The sequence below is a fragment of the Barbus barbus genome (genome assembly GCF_936440315.1).
Source record: "Barbus barbus genome assembly, chromosome: 43".
NCBI classification, from domain to species: domain Eukaryota; kingdom Metazoa; phylum Chordata; class Actinopteri; order Cypriniformes; family Cyprinidae; genus Barbus; species Barbus barbus.
This window is the reverse complement of record NC_136721.1, coordinates 8,683,081-8,704,152: the sequence shown is the minus strand read 5'-3', so window position 1 is coordinate 8,704,152 and position 21,072 is coordinate 8,683,081. Positions and strand designations below refer to the sequence as shown.

Below are 21,072 nucleotides of genomic sequence, written 5' to 3'. Positions count from 1 at the left end.
ATGGTTCTATATCTTTTTCCCGTCAGCGGATCCCTCAAAATCACCTGTGTATATTCATATCCTCTGCTTTTCCCACTCCAGACCTATAACTTTTTCATTTTGTGCCGATCAATTCCGGATATCATGTAGACGTCGCTATTCTGATTTGTTTTCCAGTCTCCTGGTTTTATTGCGCTCATAACTGGAAGCACATAAATCTTAAACATTGTAACACTTTGGCAGCAATCGGTGGCATTATAATGTCTAAACTAACTTTATCGTACATTTTCTATCTGTGTTTTGAAATATAGCAGTTGTCAAGCATTGTCAGGGCTCACGATTTGACCAACACTCAACAGGATTTGAAAGAGCCATAGCTGACAGTACAGTGTGAGCTTTTGGGAATGAAGGTATGCTGTGCCCTTGAGATATTATGGAAGCTATCCTGCCATCAGAAAATGGCTTTTGTGACTCCCAGGCAGGGTGCATTTTTCACACGTCTGTTGGGCTTTGAGACTGTGAAAAAAAAAAAAAAAAAAGAAAAGGAAGGAAAGATCTGGGACAGAAGAAACTTGCTGGCGTGGGTGAGATGGTGACGGGTTTCTAAATGTCAAGGTCCTTATTTTTCCATGTCTTGACACTTTCGTTTCAACACCTTTTTTCATCCCTTTTTCTTGTTTTAACCTATCAGCATTTTGTTTCTTTATTTTTGTTTTGCCATAGTCGCGAAATGTGTTAACGGCTGTTGTCTCTATTTTTAGACAGAAAAAAAGACAATATACTTGTGACTGCACATCACGTTCCTTTAACATCTACAACATGACCTTTAGTCAAATTAAAGGGAACGTTCCCTTCAAAATCAATACTGTCATCATTTACTCAACCTCATGTCTTTTTAAACCTGTATGACATTCATTCTTCTGTAGAGTATAAGCATTTTTTTTTTTTTTTTATATTTCGAAAAATGTCCGAGTTGTTTTTAATTTGATTGGACCCCAATGTTCTTCAAAGATTGCATACACTTTTGGAATGACATGAGGCTGAGGAAATTGACACAATTTCATCTTTTGGCGAGATGTTCCTTTTAATATTCTAGTAATATCAATTGCAATTTAATTATTTAATAATATTATAAGAATACTGGTATTTATTAATTTAGTTTCATTTTTATCAGTGATAAAACTCCCCTATTCTTTCATGCTACAAAGGCATTTCATATCCTTAGAATTTTGTTCTGGGTGTGGGCTCTCTTGCTTCATGTCATCTGAGTCATGCTGTTCAGAGTATGCAGTACACAATGGGCTGCTTCAGCCGTCTTTAGTCCGGACTTCTGCATATTAAAGAACCAGGCTCTGAATAGGAAAGCTCTTTGACTGTAATCCGACCTCTGACGACACGCTGATGGCTGTTCACGTTCCTCTGCCGGACACAATGAGAGGCCAGCGACAGGTATTGTGGCCTGAGAGTAATTCTGGTGTAAAGGAAAGGAGATGTGGAGCTACTTACTGGGTGCGAAAACATTATTCTTGAGTGTCCCTTGTGGAATGCAGCCTAGATTTGCCTTTTTTCTTTATAAAACCCAATGCCCCCTCCCCACCCTACAGCTGAAAAACTTAATGTACTTCTCTTAACAGCACCGGCCCCTAAAATTCCTGATGGGGATTTTGGATCACACAAGCAGACAGGAGCGTCAACAGCTGCGTTTCAGGATTTTTACATGTACTCCCAGCAACCTTTTGAAATGATAAAATGGCCTTCTCTAAGGCTCTATTATTTCTCTGTCAAGACTTTTTTCCCTTCATCAACTTGTTGAAGGCATGCTCTTGTGTCTTTTCCCTTTTTTGCGGTATTCATGCTTTTTTTTTATCCCCGAACCCCTGCAAGGCTTTGATTCTTTGTGCTAGTCTCCCTTTTCACATAACCCATACATGAAGTGAGTCTGTGATGCTTTTGAAAATTGACCTGTATTGCTTCTCAGACATGTTGTGTCTTGTAGCTTTGCTTCAGCCTTTCCTCAGACGCCCATTGTGTGCTAATCTCTAGGTAAACAACATGTAGGCCACTGGTGACATGCATGTATGTACAAACTCTGTATCTTTTGAAAAGATGTCTTTGAAAGTGAACAAAACCTGAAACCACGGTACTGTCTGTAAAAGTTGGTCGTATTGTTTGTTTAGGTGTCTATTTAATGTGAATGGCTTTAAATTGACTTTCATGTTTACTGACTTTTCAAACTTTCTATTGTCCTTTTGTCTGTAATGGGCTTTTCTGTAGTTCAGGATGTCTTTGAAAGTTGCACAAGGAATATTTGGCAGGTTTAGATTACATCTGAAGTTACACTTTCATGATCCCTCTTGCAAGATCCTTTCACACTTGCCATTCGTTTCGTGACTCTCCTCACCTTTAGCCTTCAATACAACTTCCTACAGTCGCCATTAGTTCTATCGTTATTCTGCAGAGGTCTTTACTTGGTTAGCGCTAATCTGAATCCTTCTCGACTCATTCACCTGTGCCACACTTTGCGCTAAACCCTTCATTTAAGATGAAAAGATTAAATGACTTTTGCCCTTTGAAGTGCATGAAGGATAGTGAGGATCACTTTTTAAAGCCCTTACTAATCAATACAAGCCGCCTCCATTATCCCGTAATCCTGGCAATGCCTTTGTAAATGCCTCTCTAGACGCTCTTGGTATTCAGTGAAAAGAAAACCAGGTTGTAGGGCTCCCACGGCATCATGTGGGTTTGGCTTTTGCAGCCAGAATTCAGAGAGGGGTAATACAAGAGTTTTTCGTCTGGCTCAGTCAAAATTCATTGCCTTTGAATACACAGTTGCAGCTTAGAGTTAAATTATAGGACTGTTTGGTCCACAAGTAACAGAATTGATCGCTAAAATGGTGCGGAGTAGATATTTTTGCATTAATTGCATTGATTTTGTTTGCATTTGGACTTTTGTTAAATTCATGTTTCATTTTTTTCTTTTTAGGTAAACTCAAGGAGGCGAGAATGCTCTGGGCATGATCTATCTAGAGCATCTAGTGCCGAAGAACAAGAAGCCACCTTCAACAAGTCCAAAACCCAGAATCTTTTCTGCACGGGATCAGGAGACAAGGACTCAGAGAGGGTAGAGAAGGGGTATAGAGGTGTTGGGCAGGGGGCCGCTGATGCATGTGGGGGCAGTGCACATCCCTTGCTGGAGAGTGGAAGCCCACCTTGCCCATGCCGTCCCCTGCCCAACCCAGTCTCATCACCCTCTGCAATGGTGACATGAGCGCATCTATTTTGTCTCTTTGGAAAAAACATACAATAGGCTTGTAAATAGAGGACTGTGTCTATCCTGATTGGTGTGGTTGCAAGGTGATGATGCTGATGTGTGGACGTGTGAGACGGCTCTTCCGTCAGCTCACGCTGCAGACCAGCCTGCTGCTGCTCTTCATTTTCTGCATGGTCAGTGTCCTCATCTCAGCCTATTTCTTGTATGGTGTTAAACGAGAGCTCGAACCTGCAGGAGTTGGAGGTGTGGTGGTCCCAGAAGAAGGTACTGCTGATTGGGAAGATCCCCGGGCGACTCCTTCCCCTCCGTCAGCAAGGGTGCTGCCAGCCAGAACCGCCAAGCCAGCAGACATGTCTCGAACTGACCCTGTGGTACTGGTGTTTGTAGAGAGCTTGTATTCCCAGTTGGGTCAGGACATCGTGGCCATCTTAGAATCTGGGAGATTTCGATACCAGACCGAGATCGCACCTGGGAAGGGTGATATGCCCACACTCACAGACAAGAACCGGGGTCGATTTACACTTGTCATCTACGAGAACATCCTTAAGTATGTCAACCTGGATGCCTGGAATAGAGAGTTGCTGGACAAGTACTGTGTGGAGTATGGCGTTGGCATCATCGGCTTTTTCAAGGTGAGCCATTTGTGTTGTACAGCTTGACCTTTCACAGCAAATAGTGTCACTAATGGCTGTTAATGTCTCTTAATTCCAGTGGGTCAATCACCTTGCACTAAACGATCTCACAACTGACATTTCACAGTCTGATTCAGATGTTAGCTTGCAGAAATATTGCTAACAGAGGGAGGTTGGGGCATTATGCTAAACATAGCAGTAATTGCACATTACTGAACAAGAATGTCCTTGTTGATTGGCTCTTGTTCTATGGGGGAGCTGCTCTTCAAAATCAGTCCAAGGAAATAATCGGCTCTAGAGTCTGCACATTTGACTATTACTCATTGCTGCCTGTCATTGCCAGCTTGTAAACCTCCTCTCCCAGTTCTAATGTATTGTTTGCCTAAGACCAGGCCCGCTTTTATTACCCTCACGAGCTTGAGTGCATCACACTAATTGTTAGTGGAGGTTAACCCAGTTGATGAGACTGTTAAGAGTCTCACTCGTCTGCAGCAGAAGGGTGAGGACATCAACACATCTTAAAAGGAACCGCATGAAATTTGCGCTCGTTAATTTTTATTGTCTCAGGCTGCTCCGATTCTCCTCAAAGCTGTTTTACCCCAGGCTCTTCTGTTTACACACTAACAAGAGCAGTTTAATCCCTTATTGGCTGGAAATGCTGTTTTCTTGTCCAGGCAGTTAACATCCTTGCCTTGCTGGATTTCATTGATTGAGAGCCTTGAGCGTGTCTGATAACAGACCCTGAAGGTACATGGTTCAGCAGACCAAACCTTTTTGTCCCCTTGAGTGAAGAAGCACTGCCACTCCAGTAATGGAAAATGCATAATTACCTTCACATCAAGCCTAGACTTCCACCTGTCAATGCCAAATGCATTTATCTCCCAAGAGTTGCACAAAGAAGCATCACAGTGGACACCAGCAGTTCTTTTAGTTATGCTTGCATGCATCAATGGGTTCAAGCTCTTGTTTGTCCTCATATTAGTCTTCTAACCTAATCCATGGATTCCATAGAGCCGATGTATAATTGGAATAAACCCTTATGTTTTCCTAACCAGCACTTAAATTGGTATAATCTCTAGGGGCCATATTAAGTCTCTGGCCGCCAACCAAGCTCACTAGCTCTGTTCTAAAACATAGTGAGTTGGCTACCAATACCACCTAGCATTTTAAGGCATCATAAGGTGCCTGACGGGAAGGCTGCTACTTTCTTTTTGGTAAATGAAGGTAAGCCACCTTTTCTTTACCTAATTTATAGCAGCTTCACATGTATTGTATGAGAAAACGCAAACTACAGCTCAGTTTCAATGTGGGCAAGTCAAGAGATTTTGATTTAAAGTAGGCCTATGCTTATTTCAGTTAGTGCCAAAGATTATTGATAAACGTAGTTGATTGGTTACCCAATATTTGTTTGCTGTATGTTACTTTGTTTACTTTGTTAGAGAAGTGTATTATTAGCTCAGCAACATGCTAACATCAAACTCCTGATATTAATTTCTCTTTAGAGTTACTACCTGTGCTGAGTCACTTATGAAATTTGGAAGTGCCTCCCTTAGAATGCATTTGCCAATGCCAACAAGCTGGACTACAATTCTCTAACAGCTTTTTTGGGCTTGGACTAATTATCCAACATGGTTCATGAACTGTTCAGTGTCAGAGTAAGTTAAATGCTGATAAACTTCGAAGGAGCCTTTGGCTAGCAAGTGTTCCTGGAACAATGGAGACCGGAAGATGGGATTAGGGAGAGAGGGAGAGGCTCAGGGAAGATATTGATTAAGGCCACTGGTATGTGAAAATCTCCCATTTGTATTCTCTAAGTGCTGAGTGACATCACCACCTACTCTTGAAGTTTCAGCTTGTTTCAGTGTGTTGCCATGAAAAGAAACAGATTAAAATGTGCATGATTCATCGGACATTCCCTGTGAACAATGCATCTCTCCAGAGGGTCCCATTGCTACCTCTGGTGGTAGAATAATGGCTGTGTTAAGAGATGAGCAGGGTGAAGGCCTCTCTCCAAATTGTAAGACTCATTGTGTTTGTTCCACTCTGTGTGCAGTTTATCACCAATTGATCCAGCTTCACTGGGTCAGCTGGGCCGAGAGGAGAGTGGACTGCATGCAGATGAGTATGGATGGTGTTTAAACAAATTTGGGTACCCATAGTACCACAAGGCATCTAACTCAGGAGAGCACTAGTCAACTTCAGCTTAGAGAGTAAAGGAAGCAATAAATTGCTGCTGTATTAAAGGGCGCATAACAAAAAATGTCCCTTCACAATGCTTCCAGACCATTTATGAAATAAGCTACCTCTGATTTCTAACTACAAAAAGATTGCATTCCTGAAACTTGTGCTGAATTTAAATTCAACTCAAAGTCTAAGCTGGTAAAATAGGTTATTCAAAAATGACATCACAGCCATGAGTACAATAGGTATGGACAATGGTCATGTAAAAAAAAAATCATATCAATCTATATTTAGGGCTCGGCGATATATACCGAATATTAGCGATAATATCGCAATAATTGTCAAATTTGAAAATATCGTGAATATCGAATATTTAAAATTCAAGCATACTTTCCCAAAAGAATGTGCCGAACGTCCAATATTATGTCCCCTAAGTATTACCACGCAAGAGACGTGAGGAAGCTTTCATTAGTGCGGTTGCCAGATATCAAGAGTTCAAATCAGAATCAGAGCTTCCCTGTTACAAGGATACATTTTCTGCCCGGAAAGCCTATGAGGAGGCTAGATGAGGTAAAATAAACCATGTATGAGTCCACATTCTATTGATTTGTGCTCATGGTGGTGGATCATCCATAAGGCACATTTCCCCAAATTTGCTACATTAGCTAAGAAATACCCGTGTTCTCCAACAATTAGCTCTCCGTCTGAGAGGGTTTTTAGTGCCTGAGGGAACATAGTTTCATGCCACAGAGCTTCTCTTAAACCAGAGACAGTTAACAGATTTGTGTTCTTAGCGAAAAACTTTAAAAAAATACGTATCCCAGTTTTAATTATTTACTCCAGTTGCACAGTATAAATTGTCAATTGCATGCACTAAAAAGGTTGACAGAATGCACGTTCTGTACTTGTTTTGCACTACTTCAGTTACATGTACATGTAATAAAAACCAGTAAGTGATCACTTAGTCTAGATTTATTTATTTTTTTAAATGCTTTTTTTTTTTTTTTCCTTTTCACCCAGCCCTATCTGTATTGATAATTATCATGATAAATTTTAAATGTATTATTTATTTTAAAAGTTTGCTCCTAAGAAGTGTTGTCACGATACTGGAATTTCTAACTTCGATACGATACCTTGAAAAATATCGATACTCGATACCATTTTCGATACCACGGTGAAAAAAACTGCCACAATATTAAGGGGGTAATTTTTTTTTATTTAAAGATAAATGTAACAAGTCGAGAACATGCGGTATATTTTACATGAACAAAAAAATGTCTTGAGGTACTGCATTTGTTGATTTATTTATTAATCTTTTATTAATCTTAGTTAAATGTTAATTGAAACTAATGTTTACTAATACATGTACTAATTAAAATCCAAAGTTCTATTTGTTGATATTCTCATTTGCTTCATAACCAAAATATTTCCAGATATAGGGCCCTATGAAATCCGTTTTATTTTTCCCCAAATTCCGTTAAAATGTTTTCTACATTCAATTTTTTCCATTTTAATTTTTCTGGATTCCGTTTTTTCCCGTTTGAATTTTTCTGGACTCTTTTTTTTTGTTTTTAATGGTCAAATTAAATGCTATTAATCTAAAAGCATGTCTAATTCATTAAAATCATGAAAATTATACAATTTAACATTTAATTTATTAAAAGTGTAACAAAAATGACACGTTTAGGGCCGTATGAAATGTTTTATTTTTTTTCACCTTATGTTTTATTGTTAACAAATTCTGTGTTTTAGCATGTCTATTATTTAAATGCATACAAACAATTTTTATTTATTCTTACAGTAGCCTTATGAAATGTGTTTTCCCCCTCAGAAATTCTGTGTTGTGTATTTAAATTTGACTGGATATCAGATGAAGGCATAAAACAATTTTAATTCATTTATATTTGAATTAATGAAAATTAAACATTTACATTTTTGGCAAATGAAGGGGATTTACTATTAAAATTAAAATATTTTGTGATTATTTCTTTTAAAAAAAATGAACAGTAGTAGTAAGTAGTAGTATTATGTACATTCTACTAAATAATAGTAATATAGCCTATTTCTGGCACACGGTCTTTAATAGGCTAAGTTAACCCAGACTTTTATTTTGACGGGTTGCCGTGAATACTTTTAAAGTTCTGTGTGTGTGTATGATATGACGCTAGTTTTACTCAAATTAAATGGTAAAATGCTCGTAAAGTGCCTTTCAGATCAGTTCTGGAGATATTGTTGATGTATTTATGTCCTCATTGAGACAGCAGACGCTGAAATCACCGCGAGCGCCACATTAGTAAACAAAACCGCACGTGCAGCACATTCACACAGAGACGCGCAGAACATGCAGGATTCATATTTAAATCCACTTTTGCAGCTTAATATTTACATATACTAGTCCATATCGCGATTTGATTTAAGTGTAATGACCTACTTTTGATTAATTGATCCAAACTTTGACAAATTCCGTGACATTCCACGTTAAACTGTAAATTCCGTTTTTATGACTGGATTCCGTGCGCGTTCTCTGCATCGCGGAGATCATAGATCCCTACAGATAGCGCTCCTGCTGTGTTCTTTAACAACCAGAGCAGTCATCTTTCTATTCACTTCACTTTTGCTATTTAACCAGAGCGAAGGAGACGAGTGCGGTCACGTGTGGTGCTTGTCCACGCGCCTTTGGAGAGAAGCGAAAGTGACAGCTCGGCTAGTATCGGTGTATCGATACTTCGGGAAATTAATATTGGTACCGTTCAGATATTTCAGTATCGATATTTATCGAAATATCGATATTTTTGACAACACTACTCCTAAGTGAAAGTTGTAGAAAGTACAGTGTAAACTGTGGTTTTAGACTACTCTTTGTGGTCAAACACTTCACTTTTTTGAATGTCAACTTTTCCAGTAATTTTTCTTCAACAAAATAAATATCTTAATAGAAAAAAAAAATTATTAGTTTCCGCATGTTCTAATGAATGATATTGTTTCAAATCATAAAACAGGTTTGTGTTGCCTGACTTTGACGAGTATATTCAGCACAGTTTGCAGTGCAGGCTGCAATATTAATAATTACTTTTTTTGTCTCTTAGAAATTTGTTGAAAGTAGTAGTAGCTTGAGTTAGGATGCAGATGTAAATTTATGTTCATGATCAAAAACAGTAAAAATCTGTAAAAGAAAAAATTGTAACAACCTCATTTTTATATAGTGAAATTTTATTATTCTGACTGATTGAGTTATATTAAATATTCTAAGTATTTGTATGAAAAACAGTAGCCTAAATACATTAAGTATAAATGCAATAAATCTCAGAATATACTGTAATTATATTCCATTACTCCATCAATACATTTAATGTATGTCTACATTAATCATATAATAAAATTCAATATGAGTATCCCACATCTCTGACACAGTACCATGGTGCAGTTAGTTACTACTGTAAATCCATGGTAAATGATGGCGATTTGTAGATTTAAAAAGCCTTCTGACTGTATCGTTGTGCACAGTGTTTCTCCTGTTTGTCAGCTCTGTTTCATCTGGCTTTAAACTAGTTTAAATCACAGTCGTTTGCATTCTTTGCTGAATTTAAGTATTTCACACTGGATCTCACAGAGCTGTTTATTGCTTGCTTGACCGAGACTCATCAGCGAGTAAACGCATGTGCTCTACTGAGCTCGCGCTGCGCTGCCGTTTGAACTTTGAGTTGAGTGGATAAAAGGTTCGTGTGACATGCTTCAATTGAGTTGTGCTTTTTTGTTCCTGTTTTGACACATATACATTAAATTGAACATTTATTGAACTCTTCATATCGTTTTATTGAATAAAATTATAGCACAATAATTATAGTTATCGTTTTATCACCCAGCCCTAGACTAACAGTATGAATGGGGAAAAAATAAAATGCTAAAAACCTGTCTGTGAATATTGCTTCGTTAATGTGGATTTTTATCTCTCTTCTTCCAACACTTCATGAAAGGCTAATGAGAACAGTTTGCAGAGCGCCCAGCTCAAGGGCTTTCCTCTATTCCTGCACTCCAATCTGGGTTTAAGGGACTGTAGCATCAATCCCAAGTCTCCACTGCTACTCATCACCAAGGCCCGGGAGGTGGAGCACGGTCCCTTACCTGGAGATGACTGGACGGTCTTTCAGTCTAACCATACCACCTATGAGCCTGTGCTGTTAGCTCGGGGACGGAGTACAGAGTCCAGTGGAGCCCCTGGACCACTTCATGCAGCTGTGGTTCAGGATTTGGGTCTTCATGATGGCATCCAGCGGGTACTCTTTGGCAACAATCTGAACTTTTGGCTGCACAAACTGGTACTGGTGGACGCAGTGAGTTTCTTGACCGGCAAACGTCTCTCATTGGCTCTTGAGCGCTACATACTGGTGGATATCGATGACATCTTTGTTGGGAAGGAGGGCACAAGAATGAAGGTGTCTGATGTCAAGGTGAGCGCTGTTTTGTTTGATAATTCTGTTTGTGCTATCTGAAGTCTGGGATTTAGGGCCATATAACCACACAGCATACATACACTCAGAACTAATGCTCTATTGCTCTTCTCCACTTTTCTTTATCATATTACCTCTCTTGCCTGCTCCTTTTCTGCTTATCATTCCTGTGATCCAGACTTGCGCATAGAGAGAAAGCAGGGCTCAATAGGAAAAATGGACCAGAACCTGTGTGAGAGAATTTCTGGCCAGTTGACTTATTTATGCTGCCCTATTGACCACTATGTCATATGATGGTTATATTAATCATGTACATGTTTTTGTGCTCTGGGAGCTTTCGCTGATGTTCTGAACATTGTGAATTCTGCTAATTTAAATACATCATACATTAGCTAGCCAATTTGGATGAAGTTTTCTGAAATAGCGAGAATGATTTGTGATAGTCTTTGAAGCATCAGTGAGAAAATGAAAGTAAATGACCAGTGCACCGCATTTCATCGTTTTGTAACAAACTTATATGAATTTGTAGCGGTCAAATTGTTACATTTATAGCTGTGCAATTTCCATTCATTATTATGATTTAAATTTGGCATTATTTTTACTTAATTTTGCACAATTTATTAAAAAATATTCAAAATGTAAAAAGTTCTTCTTTTTTGTGGGGAGAACTGTAAATATGATGACCTACTGACTGACTGGACCAGCAGAAAAAAATCTTATTTGTGAATGAGAGACAGAATGAAAAGGAAATAACTTAAAACGAGGGAAACATACATTGGGGGAAAGAAGAGGCCATGAAAAAGGCATGGATAAAAACTCATAATAGGGATGCGATGCTACTCTCTATATAGTACCTCAGAAGCAGAACATTGAGAAACTAGTTTGTTAGATCCATATAATTCACCAAAACTTTGACGTGACTGCACTTTTCCTATCATCAGTTATCTGTTTTTTCAATACTCCAACCTCTGCTGTTCTTTTTCCAAACATCTCCTCTTCTTTCCATTTCCCTTTTTTGTTTTATTATTTTTTTACGACTCGCTATTCAAAGGGCATCCAAAGACTCGCCGCAAGCATGAATATTTCAAACATAGTTTTCTGCGTCCTTCTTGTGAATCTCTCATCTTCGGAGCGCCCCGATGCAGATGTTCAGTCGAGGGAAGGAATAGAAAGCAAACATAATCAAAGCCATCTTGTCTGTCTGTGGACCTCTGTGCAGTTAAATATGAATCAGTCTTTTGATTGAGTCACACTGGAGAGACAGGCAGTCAAAAACAAGCGCAGTAAACAAATCAAATGAGAGGCAGATGCAGAGCTAAATCTGAGAAGGGTAATGAAGCAAACACAGGAGACGAACAGACAGCAGACATGCTTATGCTGTCCCTCTAGCACTGTGTTACCGCTGTGCTTATGCGCATACGTGCGTTGGCGTACGTCTTTTGGCTGTGTATCGCTTTTGTGTTCTCGTCTGTTGTCTGTGTGCTTTTTGAATGCGTTTTGTGTGTTTACTGACTTTTAAACAACTTTTATTACATTTCTATACTCCTTGTTTCAAAGGCCCTACTGGAGACGCAGAACGAACTCCGAACCCATGTGCCCAATTTCACCTTCAACTTAGGATTCTCTGGAAAGTTCTTCCATGCTGGTAAGCAAATATCAAATTGTTAGCTTAGCAAGATGCTAACAACATGCTCTTTTGGTATGTGTGAGTGTTGATCAAGTGATCATCAGTCACTTATGAGCTTCTTTTGCAATAGAGTCCAGATGTTTACCGTTTGTGTCCATGTAATTAATATATTTCAGGCACAGATGAGGAGGATCTTGGAGATGACCTGCTTCTGTCCTACAGTAAGGAGTTCTGGTGGTTCCCCCACATGTGGAGTCACATGCAGCCACATCTCTTCCACAACCAATCCGTGCTGGCCGAACAAATGCTGCTGAACCGAAAGTTTGCAGAGGTGACTCTAGATAAAATAATCAGAAATTAGGCTGTTTAGGGCCTGAGCACCAGCTGCTCCTTTTATGTATTTTATGTCTGTAGTTAAAGGTGCAATAGGTGATTGTCTTCAGAAACATTTTTTTGTTATGCTGGTTGAAAGTCTCTTCACATCCCGATAGCAGTCATTAAGTTAAGTGGTCTAAATGTATTTATGGCCCGGTTTCACAGACAGGGCTTAGACTAAACCAGGATTAGACCATAGTTCAATTAGGACATTTATTTTATAAACGTACTTAGAAAAAAAATTACTGGTGTGCATCTTGAGACAAAACAAAAGCACTGATATACTTTAAGATCAGACAGTGCAAGTTTCTTTCAGTCGAAGCAGCTCAGAATTACATTTCAGTCTAGGATTAGGCTTATGCCTCGTCTGTGAAACGGGGGGTATATGTATTTATATATTCTGTGGAAGGCGTAGGACCACAAAATGTTCGTCAAATCAAAACACTCGATCCTAGCGTTTTGATTGACTTTCCTACCTGCCTGTCAACATAAGTATTTGCATACCTCTGTGCACCCGGTTCGCGCAGACAGGATACGTCATCAGCTCGTTCACGTACGCTGTGCAGACAGAGCGAGTATGGCAGGCAAGCATCAACAACCTGATCTTCCTTCCTGGTACTCTAGTACTTTTACTAACTGTACTATAAAGTTTTCTCACCGCTAAATGACATGTGATGTATTGTAGTAATGTTGTTTCTGGTCGTCTGATCTGTTTGCGAGCATCGCGTTCAGGAAGCGTGGCTTTGGACGGCGATTTGCAGGGAGGGTGGAACGTTCACTTTCAGTACTATCAGGCTAAAGTTAGCATTTTCCAAGATCTCCTACTGCACCTTTAATATTTATGTCATTTTTTACATTTAGATTTTTTTTTTTGGTCAGATAATACTTTGGAAGAAAACGTTTCTATATTTTATTTTACACTGTTCGGGCTGAAAGAAAATTGTGATGTGTTATTTATTTATTTTTTGCGCAGTCATGCATGTTTGAGCTTATTTCACAAGCACGGCTTGTAACTTTTTTTTTTTCTTTATTTCATTTTTTCTTTTTTTGTAAAAGATTAGCAAGATATTGTAGGCAGTAGCTGCCTCAGCAGTTTTTAAATGTACTTACTTTAAAGTTAAAGTGTAATTAATTTTAAATTAACAAATAACATGCAAACCCACACAGTATGTGGCAAAGCACAAGTTTACAACACAAATATCAAAAGCGCTTTCTCATCACCAGGGATATATATATACTATACTTTTAGCGCCTAGTAGAGGTATAGGGGTAGTTAGGATGAAGTTATGCACAATTAGTGGTTCATATGCTGAAGCGCACTTTTTTTGCTGTTTCCTTTCAGGAGCATGGTATTCCCACAAACATGGGTTATGCGGTGGCTCCCCATCACTCTGGAGTGTATCCCATCCACTTGCAGCTGTATGAGGCCTGGAAGAAAGTGTGGGGCATCAAAGTGACCAGTACAGAGGAGTATCCCCACCTCAAACCCGCACGCTTCCGCAGGGGCTTCATACACAGTGGCATCAGTGTAAGAACGCCTTTGAGTAAAGTAAAGATAAAAAGTGGGAGAAATTGGCAGAATGGAATTTGGAAATAAAACCGACTTGAACCTGTATCCTTGGGACAAACATGTTGCTAACACATGCATTGCCAGTGCACTAAGGCTCCAGTTCTCCTCTATAAATAAACAGATGGCACATTTTTATTCAGACTGTAGCCTGTGCAGCTGTATGGTTAAACGATAGTATGTTGAATTCTTATTCCGTACGAAAAACCCCAGGCTATTTTGTGTACGGTTTGAGCTTTGAATCCCAGTAGGGGGTTGAGGGCAAACTGTTTGTGAGAGTACAATTCTATTTATTTTTTAATTTTTTTAGCAACTGTGCATCGCTTCAGGGGACAACAGAGAGAGCATGACAAAAGCTTGGTGAATCATGACAGAGCGGTTTCTGAGTGTGTGAATGTAAGAATGTATGTGAACTGGCAACAATGGGCAGAAACAAAATCACCTTGAGAATCAAATACAGCAGCTGTGTTACATATATTTTTATATGCACAAAAGGACCATCTAACATTTCCTTATCCTGACATACCATTATTATCCATGGTTCATATCAGGGAAAGATGCTTACAAAGAAGCAAAGACAGTCGTCTCATTATGCAGTATATACATGTATTATGTAAAGAATCCTGTCAGAATGAGGGGAAAATGCCCATTTAATGTTAACCATCTTCATTCTACCATCATTGGCTGTCAAATAAGATCATGTATGCTGATGCATGGGTCACGTTATTGGGGATGCTGTTTTCTTAGAGCAGAAGCATTCCAACTCGTTACATGTCAACTCTTAATGGACGTGCTCTAGTTATTGTACTTAATTTTTCAAAGCTGAGGTCAGACAGTCATTTATTTGCCACTCCAGTCTAAAATGACTCTCAAATGAGATGATGTATTATGCGTGATGAAATACGTGTTTCTTTGTTTGAACGTGGAGCTGTGAACACCAAAGCTAACTGGCCATATAACCAAAAACAAACATTTCTGCTTGGATGCATTTTTGTTTGTTTTTTTAGTTTAGTTTTTTTTTTTTTTTTCAGCAAGCCTACAATGCTCCTTAACCATGTTAAAATCTCAGTAACAGACGGTTTTAAGTGGCTTATAGTTTCTATAAAATTTCTAAATATGTATAGATTGTGATTTTTTTTTTTTTTTTTTTTTTCTCATTTACCGTATATAAAATTGCAATTTGATATGCAGTGTATACACACACATCTATATATCTATATATATATGTATATATGTGTGTGTGTGTGTATATAATGTATGTGTGTGTATGTTTAAATAAAGTGATTACATAGTGAAAGGCAATGTCTTTGTTTTTCAGGTGTTGCCCAGACAGACCTGTGGTCTCTTTACTCACACCATCTTCTACAATGAGTATCCTGGAGGCTCTAAAGAGCTGGACAAACTCATAAATGGAGGAGAGCTTTTCCTAACTGTGCTTCTCAACCCAGTAAGTAGTGACACAGTGTATTTCACACACCGGTTCAGACCTGATAAAGAATTCCAAAATCACTTTTGGGCCTTTTTTTTTTTAACTTTTCGGGGGGGGGCGGGGTGGAGGGGTTTAGTTGTTTACTCTATTCACTGGAAATCTTCCTGTACACTGTAGCACTCAAATCTCATTTGCATGTTCAAACTTGCCGTATTTCTGTGAAAGATAGAGAGTGCCATATTAATTATTAATCTTGAAAAATTTAATTAAATTTAAATATGTATTTATTGATGCATTTAATGATATGTACTGAATAATGTCACTCACAATCCTTTATAGCTGTTAATATATCTTGTACGATTTACAGTTAGATCATTCCTTTAAAGACTAAAAAAATGAACAAATTATGATAATATATTGGTCATTAATTTTGTAATCTAACTTTGAAAATGTTCTTTTGTTAAACAGTGTTAATTCTACATAGCACATGTATACTACTATTCAAAAGTTTAGGGTCTGTAAGATTTTTTACAATTTTATTCAACAATTATTTAATTTAATTAAATAATTTGCTAAAAAGTGACAGTTAAGATGTATAATGTTACAAACAATTTCCACTGTATTGCTAATAAAGGATATTCTTTGAACATTTTTATTAATCAAAATTAAACATTTTCCACAAAAATGTTTTTCAAAGTTGATGTGACATTTTTCTTGAGCCCTAAATCAGCATATTAGAATGAATTTAGAAGGATCATGTGACACTGAAGGCTGTGAAAATTCAGCTGGTTTTAAAAGTCAATTATTCATTAATCTGATAGGCTGGGCGCTTAATGACTTGTTACGCTTTATTTCAAACCAGATTAGCATCTTTATGACCCACCTGTCCAACTATGGGAATGATCGTCTTGGCCTGTACACCTTCAAGAACCTGGTGAAGTTCATACAGATGTGGACCAACCTGAAACTGCAGACTCTCCCGCCTGTACAGCTGGCGCAGAGATATTTCCAAATCTTCCCTGAAGAGAGAGACCCCATCTGGCAGGTAACAGAGGAGCTCTTTTGGGGGTCTGTATTGTCCAGGGATTATTATGGGAAACAAATACAACTCTAGTGGAAGTAGATCAGCGAAGGTTGAGAGTATTGAGCGGTGTTGCCGTAATATGTGGCGAAAGGTTTCTTATGGCTGTCTGCACATTTACTCTAATGTACGAAGAGTGAAAATGGTTTTCCGTGTAGCCTGCCAGGAAATCAGAGAATGCTATTTTTGAAATTGCTTCTTATAATTCAGTTGAAAGTTGGAGGCAATGCCGAAGATCTGTCTTTCTCTCTGTATCTTTTCTCCCGCTCTCCCCGTTTCAATTTATCCGGCTTCTTTATTTCTTCTTGTCTCACTCTTTCTAACTCACTTGTTTTGTTTCACCCTTAGAGAAAGAGAAAGTGGGAGCCTGAAAGCTCTAAATCCCTCTTTTGATCTCTCTCGTTTCCTGTCAAGGTTGAGGTCCCATCTTTTCTGTCGGCTCTCCAGCGTTCCACAGCTTGCCCTGCTCTGAATAATCTTCTTTCCTCTGCAGTTGTTTTCCCAAGAAATCTGCAAGCTGCTGTTACATGCAGAGGAAAGATACAACTTGGAAAGAGTTTACTTTTTATTTTATACTTAATACAGCATGTCCATGGCTCTTTCCCAAAATCCATTGAGCTGTTCTTCTGTCTACATCTTACATGGGCAGCTATTTTCTAAGAGAGATCTCCTGCCACAGTGCTGGTAGATAAAGCAAATGTATGATAGATAAGGCAAAATCATGTCTTAAACTGAACATGAGACTCACCTTATGATTGATTCCAATGGGGTATGCCATGTCAAACGTCACCTGACCAAACCAGAAAACAGGTCTCATCGCACCCGCTTGTCAGAGAAAGTGTTAACAGCAGTATGAACTGATGTTGATTTCAGTGGAATTTTCAAGTAATCAACTAACCTAGCTAGTTGTTTTTGATTTTTGCCATTTTATTTAGTTTTAATATCAGAATATGAGAATCAGATAGCAGTCAGCATATGTGAGGGGCATCGGTTATGATCATCTTTGGTATCTTCTTTGAAGGCATTTTAAGTAAAACAGCTCAATATTTCCCAAAGGCATCATAAGCCTAAGTAGATTGTAAAACCATTGCCATCAATGGTCTCTACGATCAACTTGGCTTACAATGCTTTTGAGAAACACAGCCCTGATCCAGAAGCGATGTAAACTGTTTTAAAGAATACAGATGTTTGGGAGAACCCCTGCGATACATTTTCATGTTAGCATGCTGACCAAAGCTTTGTGCCGTGCTGCTTATATATTTATCAAACAGTAAAAACCCCACTTCCAAAACAAGGCGTCTGTGGCAAGGACTGGTGAGACAACATTTGTCCTGCACTGTTTCACAGACGGTGAGTAGAAGGAGAATTTTAGATTGACACGACAGTCATTTATGACGCTTCTGATTCAACAGCAGCAGCTGTTTCATGTGTCATACATCATTACGCCATTTCTACGTCATTGCACGTGTATAACTCTCCAGTTTCAGTTTTCCGATCTGATCAAGTGTTTACATGTCCTGTCGAACACTTACAAACCACCTCTTACAATCCGAATTAAATTTCAGTAAGATTTGGCCAATTTATTCTGATGTTTATTCTGATTGTGCTACTAGTCCAATTTTTTGCCTCTTTTTTTTTTTTTAGATGAACTATGCCTTTAAAGCCATGTTGCTGCTGCCATTTTCTTCTTGTGGTCTCAACCCATGCCTTGCTGTCTCATTGGCTGCCAGACTCTCATCGAGTCGGCTGACTGGTCTAATTATTTAGCATGCTAGATATTTGTTTGGCGTTGGCGAGGCGTCAGGGACCCTCTTAGATGCGTCGTTGAGTAGTTCACACATAAAGACTGCTGAGCGCTGATCACACACTGATTTACCCACAATCACAGCCTGACCTGTCGGCGAGCTTGTTGACGTGCAAGTCCCGCTTAAATCCAGTTTAAGATCCTGTAGTGTGAACTTGGCATTAGGGGCTACAGGAACGTATTTGCGAACCACTAATTTAAATGAACAGCATTTATTTGATTTTTTTTTTTTTTTGTAACATTGATGTCTTAATGTCCTTGTTAAATAAAGGTATTCATTTATTTTCAAAATCAAAAATTCTTAGTTAACTTGCAATGTATTCTCGAATTGCCTTTTCCAAAATGAATACATGTGATGCTGTCTTGAAAAGAAGGAATCATATAGGACATTAAAGTGCTGTCTATGTTGGCAGCTCACTAGGTTTCGTAACAGAGCTCATATTTACTGTTAGTATAAACTGTGACCCCATGAGTACATCAGTAATACATTCACAAACCAAATGTGTTAATTCAGTGACTTTTTGGTCGTTAGTGCCGTGGCGCCTAGCTGTTAATCATTAGAACGGACAGGTGTTGGATTTGCAGTCTTGATGCACCGTTTGACCATCTTGCATTTGTGCAAGATTTTAATTTAGAGGCAAGGGTTAACGCTATTAATTCATTACCACCGTTGCCAGCATCTTCAGCTGTGATGGATGAAGGGCTCAAAATGGCTGCCGCAGGACATCTTTCTCCTGAGATGCTTCAAAGCTCTTGACAGGGGTTGGTTTATGGTTTATGCTTCTGATTTCTATCTGGTTAATCCCATAAAACGTCCACCTCTGGGATGTTATTAGGGCAAGTCTAAAGGATTTAAAGTCTGAATTAATCTGAAATCTGCTTGTTATTGGACTCTGCTGATGTGTTGTAAGATATTTGACATGCTTGAATAGTTTGTTTTAATTTGGCCGGAAAACAGCCTTCCCCCATAATGCACTTTTCCTGCTGATGTTAAATCCGAGTCAAGCGCTCAGTCTACATCCAAATTCCTATATTTTCTGAGCATGTCCTGAACTTTTGGACATCCTACTATTTTGCCGTACCCTACATTTGAATATGCATACTTCCCTGCAAAAAAAAAAAAAGAAAAGAAAAAATGAACATCTCACCCTGGGTAATTTTGTAAAACAGTACGTTTCTCATATTCATGCTGACTTGGTGAATGAGAACAATTTTTCCAGCTTCTTTATAATTTCCTGCTGGTTATTGAGGCACAACGATTGCCTCGCTGCAGTGTTTTTTATTGTGAATGTGCTCATTTTAGTGATATATGGGTAGCACTTCACTTTAGCTCATTTCTTACCCTTATAGGACCCCTGTGAGGACAAAAGACATAAAGACATCTGGTCTAAAGAGAAGACCTGTGACCGTTTCCCCAAGCTGCTTATCATTGGACCTCAGAAGACCGGTGAGTGTTGTGCTCACCACACATCCACACACGTGTGCACTTGCACCATCTAGCTGTGTTGGCCGGATATGCTCTTTTAAAACCAATTATAGCAGATTTCCATCTAGATTCAGTGTTATATGGGTGCCTTCCAGCACATATCAGCCAACGTAATACTGTAAATTACAATAATACAGTTTACTTTAGGAATTCCTATTCTTTTTCTAACTTTTATTTTAATTGTAGTTATTATAAATCCCCCTTTTTTGAGTGGATATTGTTTTGCTTGCCAGAATGTTCAGTAGCCCCTCATGCCCCCTGGAGCTTGTGTTCTGCAGTGAGGACCATCTCAGAATGTTACTAATAGTGATGCAATATTTAGCAATTTTAAGATTATCTATCTATCTATCTATCTATCTATCTATCTATCTATCTATCTGTCTGTCTGTCTGTCTGTCTGTCTGTCTGTCTGTCTGTCGTAAAGCTGTCAAATGATAAAAAAAATCTAATTTACACGATATGCCTATTAATTAATCAAATTAATCACATCAATTTGGGTTGAGAAATTACCCTAAATGTTAAATAAAAGTCATTATTGTATTAAATGAGGAAAAAACAATGTTGAATAGACATTTAAAAAAAAAGTAGCCTTGGAAAGAAATATTTTGATTCAACATAGAATTTATTACACAAACTGTATATTTACTGTTTAGGTGTCAGGAATGCATTTACATTGCAATTAAAATGCATTAATAATAATCGCAGAAAAAAAGGATTTTAAATAAGTATTAGTTGGTTTTAAGAAAAATAAACCGAATAGTGAAATTTCTGAAATGATCATTTTTAAAAACTAAAAATGAAACACTCTGTAAATATGAAACTAGAACCAATGAGTGAGTTTTAATGAATGAGTCATTCATTCAAATGTTCAAATTGCTGATTCATTCATAAACAAAGCAAGGCACTGAATCATTGGCTCATTTTGGTTCATTTGTAAACAGCTACAACTTTTTGGTGTATTTATAAAAGTAATTTTTAGATTTGTGTTTTTTTTCTCTTCTAAATGTATTACTCCGTTATGGGGGTGAATTAAAGCTGTGATTGTCGTGCAACAGGTTTTTTTTTTCATCCACTGCTCTTGAATCAAGTGCGCACAACAGCATTGGTGGGGTTTTATTTCCTTACTGGCTCAGGCTCATAGATGTATGCAGGCTTTCTACTGCAACCCTGGCTGCTCCTCAGTAAATGTGAA

General features: G+C 38.3%; 1 protein-coding gene across 3 annotated transcripts in view; it reads left to right on the top strand.

The window, feature by feature from the left end:
• Window positions 1-21,072, top strand: part of LOC306861943 (bifunctional heparan sulfate N-deacetylase/N-sulfotransferase 1-like) — an 83,494-nt gene that overhangs the window by 51,757 nt on the left and 10,665 nt on the right. For all 3 annotated transcript variants that reach the window (XM_079404451.1, XM_079404450.1, XM_079404452.1), the window contains 8 exons: window positions 2,963-3,882; window positions 10,038-10,511; window positions 12,069-12,156; window positions 12,315-12,469; window positions 13,856-14,041; window positions 15,399-15,527; window positions 16,372-16,554; window positions 19,745-19,841. In XM_079404451.1, coding sequence (XP_079260577.1) covers window positions 3,337-3,882; window positions 10,038-10,511; window positions 12,069-12,156; window positions 12,315-12,469; window positions 13,856-14,041; window positions 15,399-15,527; window positions 16,372-16,554; window positions 19,745-19,841 — 1,858 coding nt within the window. In that variant the 5' untranslated portion in view covers window positions 2,963-3,336. The remainder of the gene's footprint in view (window positions 1-2,962; window positions 3,883-10,037; window positions 10,512-12,068; window positions 12,157-12,314; window positions 12,470-13,855; window positions 14,042-15,398; window positions 15,528-16,371; window positions 16,555-19,744; window positions 19,842-21,072) is intronic.